This window comes from Mobula birostris, chromosome 6, assembly GCF_030028105.1.
Source record: "Mobula birostris isolate sMobBir1 chromosome 6, sMobBir1.hap1, whole genome shotgun sequence".
NCBI lineage: Eukaryota > Metazoa > Chordata > Chondrichthyes > Myliobatiformes > Myliobatidae > Mobula > Mobula birostris.
In genome coordinates, this window is record NC_092375.1 from 112,001,665 (window position 1) to 112,015,858 (window position 14,194).

General features: G+C 43.4%; 1 protein-coding gene across 11 annotated transcripts in view; it reads left to right on the plus strand.

The window, feature by feature from the left end:
* Positions 1–14,194, plus strand: part of dnajb2 (DnaJ heat shock protein family (Hsp40) member B2) — a 114,140-nt gene that overhangs the window by 27,086 nt on the left and 72,860 nt on the right. For all 11 annotated transcript variants that reach the window (XM_072261005.1, XM_072261009.1, XM_072261008.1 and 8 more), the window contains exons 3-5: positions 3,668–3,777; positions 8,388–8,441; positions 9,426–9,542. In XM_072261005.1, coding sequence (XP_072117106.1) covers positions 3,668–3,777; positions 8,388–8,441; positions 9,426–9,542 — 281 coding nt within the window. The remainder of the gene's footprint in view (positions 1–3,667; positions 3,778–8,387; positions 8,442–9,425; positions 9,543–14,194) is intronic.

Below are 14,194 nucleotides of genomic sequence, written 5' to 3' on the forward strand. Positions count from 1 at the left end.
CCTTTCGTCCTTAATACATGACCTGTAGTACTAGTCTCACCCAACCTCAGTGTAAAATGCCTGCTTGTATTTACCCTGTCTACAACCCTCATAATTTTGTATACCTCTATCAAATCTCCCCTCAATCTCCTGCACTCCAGGGAATAAAGTCCTAACATGTTCAATCTATAACTCAGGTCCTTGAGTCCTGCAACGTCCTTGTAAATTTTCATTGTACTCTTTCAATCTTATTTACATCTTTTCTGTAGGTTGGTGACTGAAACTGCACACAATACTCCACATTAGACCTCACCAATGTCTTATACAACTTTAACATAACATCCCAACTTTTGTACTCAAATACTTTGATTTATGAAGAACAATGTGCCAAAAGCTCATTTTATGACCCTTTCTACCTGTGAGACCACTTTCATGAATTATAGATCTGTATTCCCAGTATTGATCTATTTTAGGTTAACAATTGGCCCTTGCTCTATTTGCCACACCTTCCTGGTGGTCAGTTGATTTATTGCTAATGTAGGTGTTTGTTGGATCATAGTGATCAGTCTCCATTGCTGAGTCCACACTGGACTTAAACATGAATTGAGGACTCTCCAATAGAGCAAAGTTACATTGTAAACCAGTCAGAAGATGCTTGTTCCTTCTTAACATGTTCCACTTTGATTCAAGTAGATCTTGTGTTGCAAGACGTTGATTTGAGTGAATGGGTATTGTCTCCACTCCCTGTTACATTGACCATTCACAAAATAAATCATAAGGCAGATGGCATACTGTTCTGTGCTGTGTGCTTAACTTTGTATTCGGCTCAGTTTATACTTGTGACTATGAGGCTAGGCACTGCTCCAATTCCATATTTAAGTTTGCTGATGACACCACCCTCATTGGCCGAATCAAAAGTGGCGATGAATTAACAGACAGGAGAGAGATTGAAAATCTGGCTGAGTGGTGCCGGAACAACAACCTCTCACTCAATGTCTGCTAGACCAAGGAGTTGATTATTGACTATAGGAGGAGGAAACTAGAGGTCCATGAGCCAGTCCTCATTGAGGGATCAAAGGCAGAGGGGAGGTCAGCAACTTTAAATTCATGTGTTATCATTTCAGAGGATCTTCCCTGGGCCCAGCACGCGAGTGCAACTTGAACTTTCTGAATCTATACTCAGTGACCAAGTTCCCATGGAGCTCTTGGGTAGACAATTGCACAGATTCATCAACCTCAAAAATGATAAAATATCTCCCTAGCTTTGTCCTGAATGACCAACCTCTTATTTTGAGGATGTGGTTCTGGACACCCCAGTTCAGGAAGCATTAACGCCATCCACTCTGCACATTCCAATGGGACTGCACCTGATGCTGAGGCTTTATAGGGCATTGGTCAGACCGCGTTTGAAAATTGAAAGTTCAAAGTACATGTATGTCACCATACATAACCCAGAGAATCATTTTCTTGTGGGCATTTACAGTAAGTACAAAGGAAAATAATAGAATCAATGAAAGACTGCCCCCACAGAACAGTCAAATACAACAAACTGCACAAATACAAAAAAAATTAAAAACAAAATAATAATGATAAATAAAGAAGCAATAAATATCAAATATTAGATGGAATCCTATAAAGTGAGTATGTGGGAATACTTCAGTGTTGGGGTGAGTGAACTTATCCCCTTTAGTTCAAAAGCCTGATGGTTGAGGAGCAATAACTGTTCCTGAATCTGGTGGTAGCAGCGAGAAGAGAGCAGGACCTGGATGGTGGAGGTCCTTGATGTCGGAAGCTGTTTTCCTGTGTTTTCAGTGTTGCAGTAGATTTGGAGTATCCTGAGCAGTTTTGGGGCCCCGTATCTAAGAAAGGATATTCTGGCAATGGAGAGGGTCCAAGGAGGTTTATGAAAATGATCCTGACAATGAAAGGGTTAACATGAGGAACGTTTGATGGCTCTGGGCCTGCACTCGCTGGAGTTTAGAAATGAGGAATCTCATTGAAATCTTTCAAATATTGACAGGCCTGGGTAGAGTGAATGTGGAGAGTTTGTTTCCTATAGCAGGAGAATCTAGGACCAGAAGGTACAACGTCAGAACAGAAGGACAGAGATGAGAAGGAATTTCTTTAGCCAGAGAATGCTGAATCTGGGGAATTCATTGTCAGTGGGTATATTTAAAGTGGAGGTTGATAGGTTCTTGGTTATTAGGGGTGTCAAAGATTATGGAGAGAAGGCAGGAGAATGGGGTTGAGAGGGATAATAAATCAGCCATAATGGAATGTCAGAACAGACTTGAAAGCCTGAATGGCCTAATTCTGCTCCTATGTCTTATGATGTTATGGTTTTATGATCCTCTTAGGATCTATCAAGTGGGCAGCATAGTGTCTGTGTGTGTGTGTCTTGTTTTACGGCAGTTTTGGGCAGCATGGTGGCATAGTGGTTAGCGCAATCACTTTACAACGCTAGTGATTACTGACCGGTGTTTGATTCGCACTGTTGTCTATAAGGAGTTTTTAGCGTTCTCCCCGTGACTGCATGGGTTTCCTCTGGGTGCTCTGGTTTCCTCCCACATTCCAAAGATGTACAGATTAGGATTAGTAAATTGTGGGTGTGCTATGTTGGTGCTGGAAGCCTGGCAACATTTGAGGACTGGCCCCGGCATAAACTCCGACTCTGTTGGTCATTAACGCAAGTGAAGCATTTCACTGTATGTTTCAATGTACAGTACATGTGACACGTAAAGCTAATCCTTAGTCTTTAATCTTTTGTCCTCTGAGGCTTTAAAAGGTGAAAATCTTTTGTCCTTTATCAGTCTGGCACATATGGTTTTATGGTCTTATTTCTAGAGACACTAGGAATGGAGAAGTGGCAGGATCTAAAAGTTATTGGTCTGGAAGAAGGTAGAGTTGTTAAGGGGGAGCTTGCAGATGGATTGTAAAGTTGAGGTGTCCATTTTGTGACTGGCTGGGCAGTGGAAAAGCTGGGGAATGAAGCGGGTAGATCTGTTGATGAATAGAATGTGATATTTGATGGGCTCCTCAAGGCTTTGACCATAACAATCCATAGTGAGTTGATGTTATCTTTAAAACATAGAGCAGTACAGCACAGCAAGGCCCCTTTGGCCCACACTGATGTGCCAAACCAATTAAATTAGCCATCAAATGGCCAACTAAACTAATCTCTTCTGCCGACACAATGTCCACATCCTTCCATTTTCCTCACATTCATGTGCCTATCTAAACGTCCCTTAAAAGTCTTTAATGTGTCTGCCTCTGCCCCCACCCCAGGCAGCACATTCTAGGCCCTACCACTCTGTGAGGGGGGGGGGAATGAAACTTGCCTTTTACACCTCCTTTGAGATGACCTCTCTCACCTCAATTGCATCCCCTCTGGTATTAGACATTTCATCCCTGAGAAAAAGATACTGTCGGTCTACTCTATCTATGCCAAACATAATCTTGTAAACCTCTATCAGATCTCCCCTCAGCCTCCAGCACTCCAGAGAAAACAACCCACTTTTGTCTAACCTCTCATTATAACACGTCCTCTAATCCAGGTATCCTGGTAAATCTCTTCTGCACCCTTTGCAAAGCCTCGATATCCTTCCTTTAATGAAGTGACTGGAACTGTATGCAATACTCCAGATACGGCCTAAATAGAATTTTATATATCTTTCTCTTTCCACTTCAGATACCGGAAACTGGCACTACAATGGCACCCTGACAAGAACCCAGACAATAAGGAATTTGCAGAGCAGAAGTTTAAGGAAATTGCGGAGGCTTACGAAGTGCTATCAGACAGTAAGTTGGCATCATGGGTTATTTCGGTGAAACCTACTGAATATTGAAAGGCCTAGGTAGAGTGGATGTGGAAAGGATGTTTCCTATATTGGGTGAGTCTAGGGCTAGAGGACAAAGGGTCAGAATAGAAGAACGTCCATTTAGAACACGATGAGGAGGAATTTCTTTAGCCAAAGGCTGATGAATCTGTGGAATTCATTGCCCCAGATGGCAGTGGAGACCAAATCATTTGGTATATTTAAAGTGGAGGCTGAAAGTTTCTTGATTAGTAAGTGCACCAAAGGTTACAGGGAGAAGGCAGGAGAATGGAGTTGAGAGGGATAATAAACCAGGAACGGTGGAGTAGATTCGATGGACTAAATGGCCCAATTCTGCTCTTGTGTTTTATGGCCTTTTATAGGCTGCAAACAGTTTAATGAGTTTCTTATTGTAAGGAAAAGGGAGGCACTTCAGAAGCATCTTAGGGAGTTGTGCACCTCGTTAGGCTATTTAGCCCACTGAAGATGTCCTGGCTCTTTGCAGGGACTGTTGTGATAAGTACCTTGTGCCCTTAGAAATTATTGTACACTGAGCTATTTCATGAAAAATGGAGAGCTTTCTGAGAGGGAAGGGTGATGTTGATCTTAGAATAAGTTTAAAGGGCGGCTCAACATTGTTGGCTGAGGGGCCTGTACTGTGCTATATGATTCTATGTTTATGTTCGATGAAAAAGTCAGCCAGAAGTTCTCTTGTGAACTTTGCTAGCTTTATGGTTAAGATAGCAGATAGTGTAACTTCATGCCTTGAAGCTTTCATTATCCAGGAGAATTTCAAAGCTGTTTTTTTTTATATATAACCAATGGTTACTGGAAGGTGTGGGTTAGAAGACTTGGGACCGGATATCTCCTACCTGGTATTCTTAAACAGGCTAACATCATCCTTGCCCCTCACCAATTCTTGTCAAGGCACCATAGAGAAGGTCCTATCCAAATGTATCACGGCTTGGTATGATAGCTGCTGTGCCTGTGACGGCAAAAAAACTGCAGAGAGATTCTGCAGATGCTGGAAAACCAGAGCAACACACACAAAATGCTGAATGAACTCAGTAGGTCAGGCAGTTTCTATGGAGAGTAATAAACAGATGATGTATCAGGCCGAACTGATGAAGGATTGCCAGCATTTTGAGAGAGTCGTGGACGCAGTTCAGCACATCACAAGAACTAGCCTCCCCTCCATGGACTTTGTCTACACTTCTTGCTGTCTGAATAAAGCAATCAGCATATATCAAAGATCTCACTCTTCCTCCTCCTTCCATCTTCCATCGGGCAGTAAATAAAAAAGTCTGAAAGCATGTAACGCCAGGCTGAAGGACTGTTATGTGACTATTGAATGGTCCCCTAATATGATAAGATGAATTCTTGACCTTGCATCTACCTCATTATCTCCTGCACTTTATTTCTACCTGCACTGCACTCTTTAAATCTTACTGATATCTGTCCTTTAGGTAGATGACCAGAGCTGCACAGAGTTCTCCAAATTTGGCCCCCATCAGCGTCTAGTACAACTTCAACATTAACTCCCAACTCCTGTACTCATAGAAACATAGAAAATAGGTGCAGGAGTAGGCCATTCGGCCCTTCGAGCATGCACCGCCATTTATTATGATCATGGCTGATCATCCAACTCAGAACACCGCCTCAGCCTTCCCTCCATACCCCCTGACCCCCGTAGCCACAAGGGCCATATCTAACTCCCTCTTAAATATAGCCAATGAACTGGCCTCAACTGTTTCCTGTGGCAGAGAATTCCACAGATTCACCACTCTCTGTGTGAAGAAGTTTTTCCTAATCTCGGTCCTAAAAGGCTTCCCCTCTATCCTCAAACTGTGACCCCTTGTTCTGGACTTCCCCAACATCGGGAACAATCTTCCTACATCTAGCCTGTCCAATCCCTTTAGGATTTTATACGTTTCAATCAGATCCCCCCTCAATCTTCTAAATTCCAACGAGTACAAGCCCAGTTCATCCATTCTTTCTTCATATGAAAGTCCTGCCATCCCAGGAATCAATCTGGTGAACCTTCTTTGTACTCCCTCTATGGCAAGGATGTCTTTTCTCAGATTAGGGGACCAAAACTGCACACAATACTCCAGGTGCGGTCTCACCAAGGCCTTGTACAACTGCAGTATTACCTCCCTTTTCCTGTACTCAAATCCTCTCGCTATAAATGCCAGCATACCATTTGCCTTTTTCACCGCCTGCTGTACCTGCATGCCCACTTTCAATGACTGGTGTATAATGACACCCAGGTCACGTTGCACCTCCCCTTTTCCTAATCGGCCACCATTCAGATAATAATCTGTTTTCCTATTTTTGCCACCAAAGTGGATAACTTCACATTTATCCACATTAAATTGCATCTGCCATGAATTTGCCCACTCACCCAACCTATCCAAGTCACCCTGCATCCTCTTAGCATCCTCCTCACAGCTAACACTGCCACCCAGCTTCGTGTCATCTGCAAACTTGGAGATGCTGCATTTAATTCCCTCATCCAAGTCATTAATATATATTGTAAACGACTGGGGTCCCAGCACTGAGCCTTGCGGTACCCCACTAGTCACCGTCTGCCATTCTGAAAAGGTCCCGTTTATTCCCACTCTTTGCTTCCTGTCTGCTAACCAATTCTCCACCCACACCAATACCTTACCCCCAATACCGTGTGCTTTAAGTTTGCACACTAATCTCCTGTGTGGGACCTTGTCAAAAGCCTTCTGAAAATCCAAATATACCACATCCACTGGTTCTCCCCTATCCACTCTACTAGTTACATCCTCAAAAAATTCTATGAGATTCGTCAGACATGATTTTCCTTTCACAAATCCATGCTGACTTTGTCCGATCATTTCACCACTTTCCAAATGTGCTGTTATCACATCCTTGATAACTGACTCCAGCAGTTTCCCCACCACCGACGTTAGGCTAACCGGTCTATAATTCCCCGGTTTCTCTCTCCCTTTTTTAAAAAGTGGAGTTACATTAGCCACCCTCCAATCCTCAGGAACTAGTCCAGAATCTAACGAGTTTTGAAAAATTATCACTAATGCATCCACTATTTCTTGGTACTCCAATATATGAAGGCAGTGTGCCAAAAGCTCTCTTTGCGACCTTCTCTACCTATGATGTCCTTCAGTCCTTCTGAATTAACCACATAACGTTGAAATTGAATATAATTTAATTGAAATTGAATAGAAATTGAATTTATTTAAATCTTATACCCATTCCACAATGTGAGGGAGTAAAAATCGTTGAGTTATGACTGCATTGCAATGTACAGACTTGTGAATTAATAAGTCTAATGGCTTGTAGAAAGAAGCTGTCCCGTAGCTTGTTGGTCCTGGCTTTAATGCTGTGATACCATTTGCCAGACGGAAGCAGCCAAAACAGTTCATGATTGGGGTGACTGGCATCCCTGATGATCTTCCAGGCCTTCTATAAGCACCTGCTGCTATAGATATCCTCAATGCAGGGAAGTTCACATTCCACAGATGTGCTGGGCTGTCCGTGCCACTCTCTGCAGTGCCCAGCGATCAAGGTTGGTGCAGTTCCCGTACCAGGCAGTGACATAGTCGGTCAGGATGCTCTCAATGGTGCCCCTGTAGAAGGTCGTGAGGATTTGGGGGCTCATGCCGAACTACTTCAGTCATCTGAAGTGGAAGAGACGCTGTTGTGCTTTATTTTGTGATTCTTTGAAGCAAGAAGAGAAGTATGATTGGGCTGGAAGGATCTTCTTTTTGTAATGGGGACGCACTCACACACCATGTCACCATTTTCTAGGACCAGAAGGCACAGACTCAGAATAAAAGTTCTCCTTTTAGAACCTCCTTGATGGCAGCAGCGAGAAGAGAGCACAGCCTTGATGGTGGGGATGCTTTGCTGTGGCAGTGTTGTAGTAGATTTGAAGTATTCTGAGCAGTTTTGTACACCGTGAAAGAATGTGCTGGCATTGCAGAGGGGCCCAAAGGAGGTTCTCCAGGAATGAAAGGGTTAATGTTTTAGGCATGTTTGGTGGGCCTATACTTGCTGGAGTTTTGAAGAATGAGGGAGGATCTCATTGAAACCATAGGAAGTTTCCTATAGTGGGGGAATCTAGGGCAAAGCCTCCAAATAGAAGGACGTCCTTTTAGAACAGAGATGAGGAGGAATTTCTTTAGCCAAGCGGTGATGAATCCCTGGAATTTATTGCTGCAGACAGCTGTGGGGGCCAAGTCATTGGGTGTACTTAAAGCAGAGATTGATAGGTTCTTGATTGATAAGGGTGTCAAAGAATGTGAGGAGAATAGAGTTAAGAGGTATAATAAGTCAGACATGATAGAATGGCAGAGCTGACTCGATGGCCTAATTCTGTTCCTATGTCTTATGGGCTTGTGTTCTTACGGTTTTTGTATGCAGGTCTGTTTGATTCACATTGCCAGGAGAGTGGATTGAATATGAAACTCTCTCCCACGGGGAAAACATCTTAAAGAGAGAAATTGGGATGGGGTGGAGATTACTGTGTTAAATGGGCTATTTTCATGCCCTAATTTATGTCCCAATTTCGTGCTTCTTAATTAAATTTGATCTTTTCTGTAGGAAGTAAACGAGAAGTTTACGATAAATATGGAAAAGAAGGATTAGTTGGTGGAGGTAAGCACAAAGTGCCTAGAACTTACAGTTGAACAGTACAGACCAGGATCCCACCATCTCTAACCTGATCAGTATTCTACACTCAATTAATGCCACCTGTCTCCACATGGTCTATATCCCGGTCTCTTCATGTGTCTTTTTAAATACCTCTTAAACAAAGTGGTATTGCTTCTACTACTGGCAGTGCATTCAAGGCATCTACCAGTCTCTTTTTTAAAAAAGCACAATCATATAACCATATAACAATTACCGCACAGAAACAGGCCATTTCAGCCTTTCTAGTCCGTGCCAACCGCTTACTCTCACCTAGTCCCACCGACCTGCACTGAGCCCATAACCCTTTATTCCTTTCCTGTCCATATAGCTATCCGATTTAACTTTAAATGACAATATCGAACCTGCCTCAACCACTTCTGCTGGAAGCTTGTTCCACACAGCTACCACTCTCTGAGTAAAGAAGTTCCCCCTAAACTTTTGCCCTTGAACTTTCAACTCATGTCCTTTTGTTTGAATCTCCCCCACTCTCAATGGAAAAAGCCTATCCACGTTAACTCTATCTATCCCCCTCATAAATTTAAATACCTCTATCAAGTTCCCTCCTCAACCTTCTATGCTCCAAAGAATAAGGACCCAACTTGTTCAACCCTTCTCTGTAACTTAGGTGATGAAACCCAGGTAACATTCTAGTAAATCTTTTCTGTACTCTCTCTATTTTGTTGACATCTTTCCTATAATTCCTACAACAACTTGCCTCACAAATCTTTAAAAGCCCCCCCCCACCCACCTTAAATCTGTTTTTTTTCCTTAGTTTTTGTACTTTCTTCCTGATAGGAGGGGGGAAGAAAAGAGAATGATTGGAATGGGAGGGGTCCTTGTTAATGTTGGCTGCCTTGCTACATATAGTGATACATGCATTTATAAACTGTGACTTGCTTTTCATTTTGAAAGTATCATTTATAATTGTCATCTTTTCATTTTCAATAGGTGGCGGAGGTCCCAGCGCTGGAACAGAGTTTCCTGATTTTATCTTCTCATTCCGTAGCCCAGATGAAGTATTTAGAGAGTTCTTTGGTGGCCGCGATCCTTTCGCAGAGTTGTTTGGTGAGTGTGCTCTGGCTTTGTTTCTCACTCACACTGCCCTCTGGGTGAGGAAGATCCCCTTCAAGTTTCCCTTAAACATGTCACTTTTCACCCTTAACCTATGACCTCTAGTTCTGGTTGTTATGTTTTGTAACTCCAAAACATTTGCAAGAAAAAGACAGGTATTAAAAAAGCACTCTATGGTTTGAACGCCGCAATTTTAAATAAGAAACATCCTACTCTGACACCTTTCAAATGGCTGTTGGGGACTTCAGTCAGGCTTGTTTGTAGAGAACTCTGCCCAATTATCAACTTCCAGATAAGATGGACGCAACTGAACATGTGTGACATCTTGTGGTAGTCAAAAAGATCAGAAATCTGTCTATAAACTTCACTAAGAAAACATTTTCTGTGGTAAATTGTGTTAAATTATCGCCACAAACAGTGAAGGGGCAAGTGATGGCGAGGCAAGTTCCTGGGATGTTGCAGAATTGTTGGAGATGGAGATCCAATGCTTGTCACAGTTGGCCCAGGTGTGAGGTTGGATTGTTCTGCACACCGAAAGAAGTTGGGGTCTGGGCAGAGAAATTCAGATGCTCGTTCAACTGGCCCAGGTATGAGGTTGGATTACTCTGGGTGCTGAGCTGGTCTGAAGAGCTTGAGATTGGCTTCAGGATGGGCGATGGGATCTGGACCCAGAGCGAGTTGCTGGACAGCAAAATCTAGGCCCGGAGCGAGTTGCTGGGTGGTGAAATCTGGGACCTTAGCGAATTGCTGGGTGGTGTGGTCTAGCCCTGGAGCCTTTTGCTGCAGTTGGGTCCAAGTGCGAGGGCCAATTCAATGTTCAGACAATTTAAACGCCAGCCCAGAATGGAGGTGAGAGCTGATTTCGCTTCCTCTTCGTGATCTTCACTCCTCTCTCCAGGGTGCAAAGCCTTTTGCTGTTCCATCATTGGTTCAATTCAAATGCTGGCCCAGATAGATTGCAAAGACGGTGTTGGTTGGGATGAAAGCTGATTTCCACGATGGTCACTCCTCTCTCCATGACACTGATGCTATGAAGACCCCTGGCTGCAGTGATCCATGCCCGCTAATATGATGAACTGATAAGCAAGGCTTTGTGCCTACTCTGGGGTTTAGATCTGAAGACTCTGTTTTAGTTTGGAATGTTGTTGTTCGCTTCAATTATTTGCATGATCTTTCTTTTCTTTCTCTTGCGCATCAAGTGTTGGTCTTTTATTTTTATTCTTTTTCTTTGACTGGATTCTTTCGAGTTTCTCGCTTTGTGGCTACCTGTGAGAAGGCAAATCTCAGGGTTGTATAATTTATACATTCTTTGATTTAAAAATGAATCTTGAATCTTATCAATATATCACCTGCAGCATCAGAGGTCCCAACACACTTGACTGCTGTTACACTGTAATTAGGAATGCCTACCGTTCCATATCTAGACAGCATTTTGGGAAACCTGATCGCTTAGCTGTCCTCCTACACACAGGTAGAGGCTAAAGAGCGAGGCTCCAGAGGTGAGGACAGCAAAGAGATGGCTGAGGAGCAGCTATGCGATCGCATTGAGTTGATAGACTGGGCCCTGTTCAAAAGGATCTGAACAATTACGTACCATGGTAGTCACAGACTTTTATAAAAGCAGTTGTAGACGAGTGTGTCCCCATGAAGTGACTCAGTCTTCTGTAACCAGAAGCCCTGGATGAACCATGAGATCCACAGTCTCCCAAGGCCCAGATCGGTGGCGTTCAGGTCTGGTGAACAAGTGAAGTGCAAGAGATCCAGGTACTATCTCTGGAAAGCCAACTCATGTGCAAAGTGGCAATTCCAGACCAAGCATGAAGGATGCTCATGAGCTGTGGCAGGGATTGAATTCTAACACTTTCTACAAAGTGAAGCTAAGTGACATAGATGACAACAAGGCTTCACTCCCAGACAAGCTGAATGCCTTTCATGCTTATTTTGACCATCAAAGCATGGCGGCAACTTCAGGAACTCCCACAGCCCTTGATGACCATGTGATTTCAGTCTCCGAGGCTAACGTGAGAACATCACTGAGGATGGCGAACCTGTGGAAGCCCAGATGGGGTAGCTGGCTGAGTCCTAAAGACCTGTGCTGATCCATTGGCTGGAGTGTTCACTGATATCTTTAACCTCTCATTTCAACAGTCTGAGGTATGCACCTGCTTCAAGCAGAGTTCAATTATACCGGTACCTAAGAAGAATGTGATAACCTGCCTTAATGACTGTCATTCAGTAGCACTTACATCCACTGTGATGAAGTGCTTTGAGAGGTTGGAGATGAAGCGTATGAATTCCTGCCTGAGGAGTGATTTGGATCCATTCCAATTTGCCTAATAGCACAATGGATCAACAGCAGATGCCATTTCATTGGCTCTTCATTCAGTTCTGGAACATCTGGACAGTGAAGATGTATACATCAGGAAGTTCACAATTATTTACAGCTCGGCGATCAATACTATCAGCCCCTAAAACTAATCAATAAGTTTCAAGTTCTAGGTCTTAAGCAATCTCCCAGATGTAACAGTGGCCAGAGGACCTAGGGTAATGGAGGAACTGAAGGAAATTCGCATTAGGCAGAAAATAGTGTTGGGTAAACTGATGGGACTGAAGGGTGATAAATCCCCAGGGCCTGATGGTCTGCATCTCAGGGTACTTAAGGAGGTGGCTGTAGAAATTGTGGACGCATTGGTAATCTTTTTCAGGATCAGTTCCTGTGGATTGGAGGGTAGCTAATGTTATCCCACTTTTTAAGAAAGGAGGGAGAGAGAAAACAGGGAATTATAGACCAGTTAGTCTGACATCAGTGGTGGGGAAGATGCTGGAGTCAATTATAAAAGATGAAATAGCGGCACATTTGGATAGCAGTAACAGGACAGGTCCAAGTCAGCATGGATTTATGAAGGGGAAATCAGGCTTGACTAATCTTCTGGAATTTTTTGAGGTTGTAACTATGAAAATGGACATGGGAGAGCCAGTGGATGTAGTGTACCTGGACTTTCAGAAAGCCTTTGATAAGGTCCCACATAGGAGGTTAGTGGGCAAAATTAGAGCAAATGGTATTGGGGGTAGGGTACTGACATGGGTAGAGAATTGGTTGCCAGACAGGAAATGAAGACTAGGGATTAACGGGTCCTTTTCGGAATGGCAGGCAGTGACTAGTGGGGTACTGCAGGGTTCAGTGCTGGGACCACAGCTGTTTACAATATACATTAATGATTTAGATGAAGGGATTAAAAGTAACATTAGCAAATTTGCAGATGACACAAAGCTGGATGGCAGTGTGAAATGTGAGGGGGATGTTATGAGAATGTTGGGTGAGTGGGCAGATGGATGGCAGATGAAGTTTAATGTGGATAAATGTGAGGTTATCCACTTTGGTGGCAAAAACAGGAAGGCAGATTACTATCTGAACAGTGTCAAGTTAGGAAAAGGGGAAGTACAATGAGATATAGGTGTCCTTATTCATCAGTCACTGAAAGCAAGCATGCAGGTACAGCAGGCAGTGAAGAAGGCTAATGGCATATTGGCCTTCATAACAAGGGGAGTTGAGTATAGGAGCAAAGAGGTCCTTCTGCAGTTGTACAGGGCCCTGGTGAGACCACACCTGGAGTATTGTGTACAGTTTTGGTCTCCAAGTTTGAGGAAGGACATTCTAGCTATTGAGAGAGTGCAGCGTAGGTTCACTGGGTTAATTCCCAGGATGGCGGGACTGTCATATGGTCAAAGATTGGAGTGACTGGGCTTGTATACACTGGAATTTAGAAGGATGAGAGGGGATCTGATTGAAACATATAAGATTATTGAGGGATTGGATATGCTAGAGGCAGGAAACATGTTCCCAATGTTGGGGGAGTCCAGAACCAGGGGCCACAGTTTAAGAATAAGGGGTAGACCATTTAGAACGGAGTTGAGGAAAAACTTTTTCACACAGAGGGTTGTGTTTCTGTGGAATGCTCTGCCTCAGAAGGCAGAGGCCAATTCTCTGGATTCTTTCAAGATAGAGCTCTTAAAGATAGCGGAGTGAAGGGATATGGGGATAAGGCAGGAAAAGGGTACTGATTGTGGATGATCAGCCATGATCATAGTGAATGGCGGTGCTGGCTCAAAGGGCTGAATGGCCTACTCCTGCACCTATTGTCTATTGTCTGGAAACCTTCTTTTTCATTTGAATCCTCAATTTCCTCACTTGCAGACCCCAATCAGTTCAGATTGGCAACCTCCACAATCACTCTCAGCACATTTGCACCACAAGGCTACGTGCCCACCCCCTGCTCTACTCACTTTATACCCATGATTGAGAGGCTCAGCACAGCTCCAATGCCATATTTAAGTTTGCTGATGTTGGCTGAATCAAGGGTAATGACAAATGGGCATATAAGAGGGAGACTGAAAATCTGATTGAGTGGTGCCACAACAACCTCTCACTCAATAATCATCTCCTTGCTCTTGCTGATATTGAGTTCAACAGGAGAAAAGTGGAGGTCCATGAGCCAGTCCTCATCAGGGGATCAAAAGTTGAGAGGGTCAGCGACTTCAAATTCCTTGGTGTTATCATTTCAGCGGATCTTTCCTGTGTTCAGCACATAGTCTTTTCATTGATTCGATCGTGATTTTTTTATTTACTGTGATTGCCCTCAAAAGAA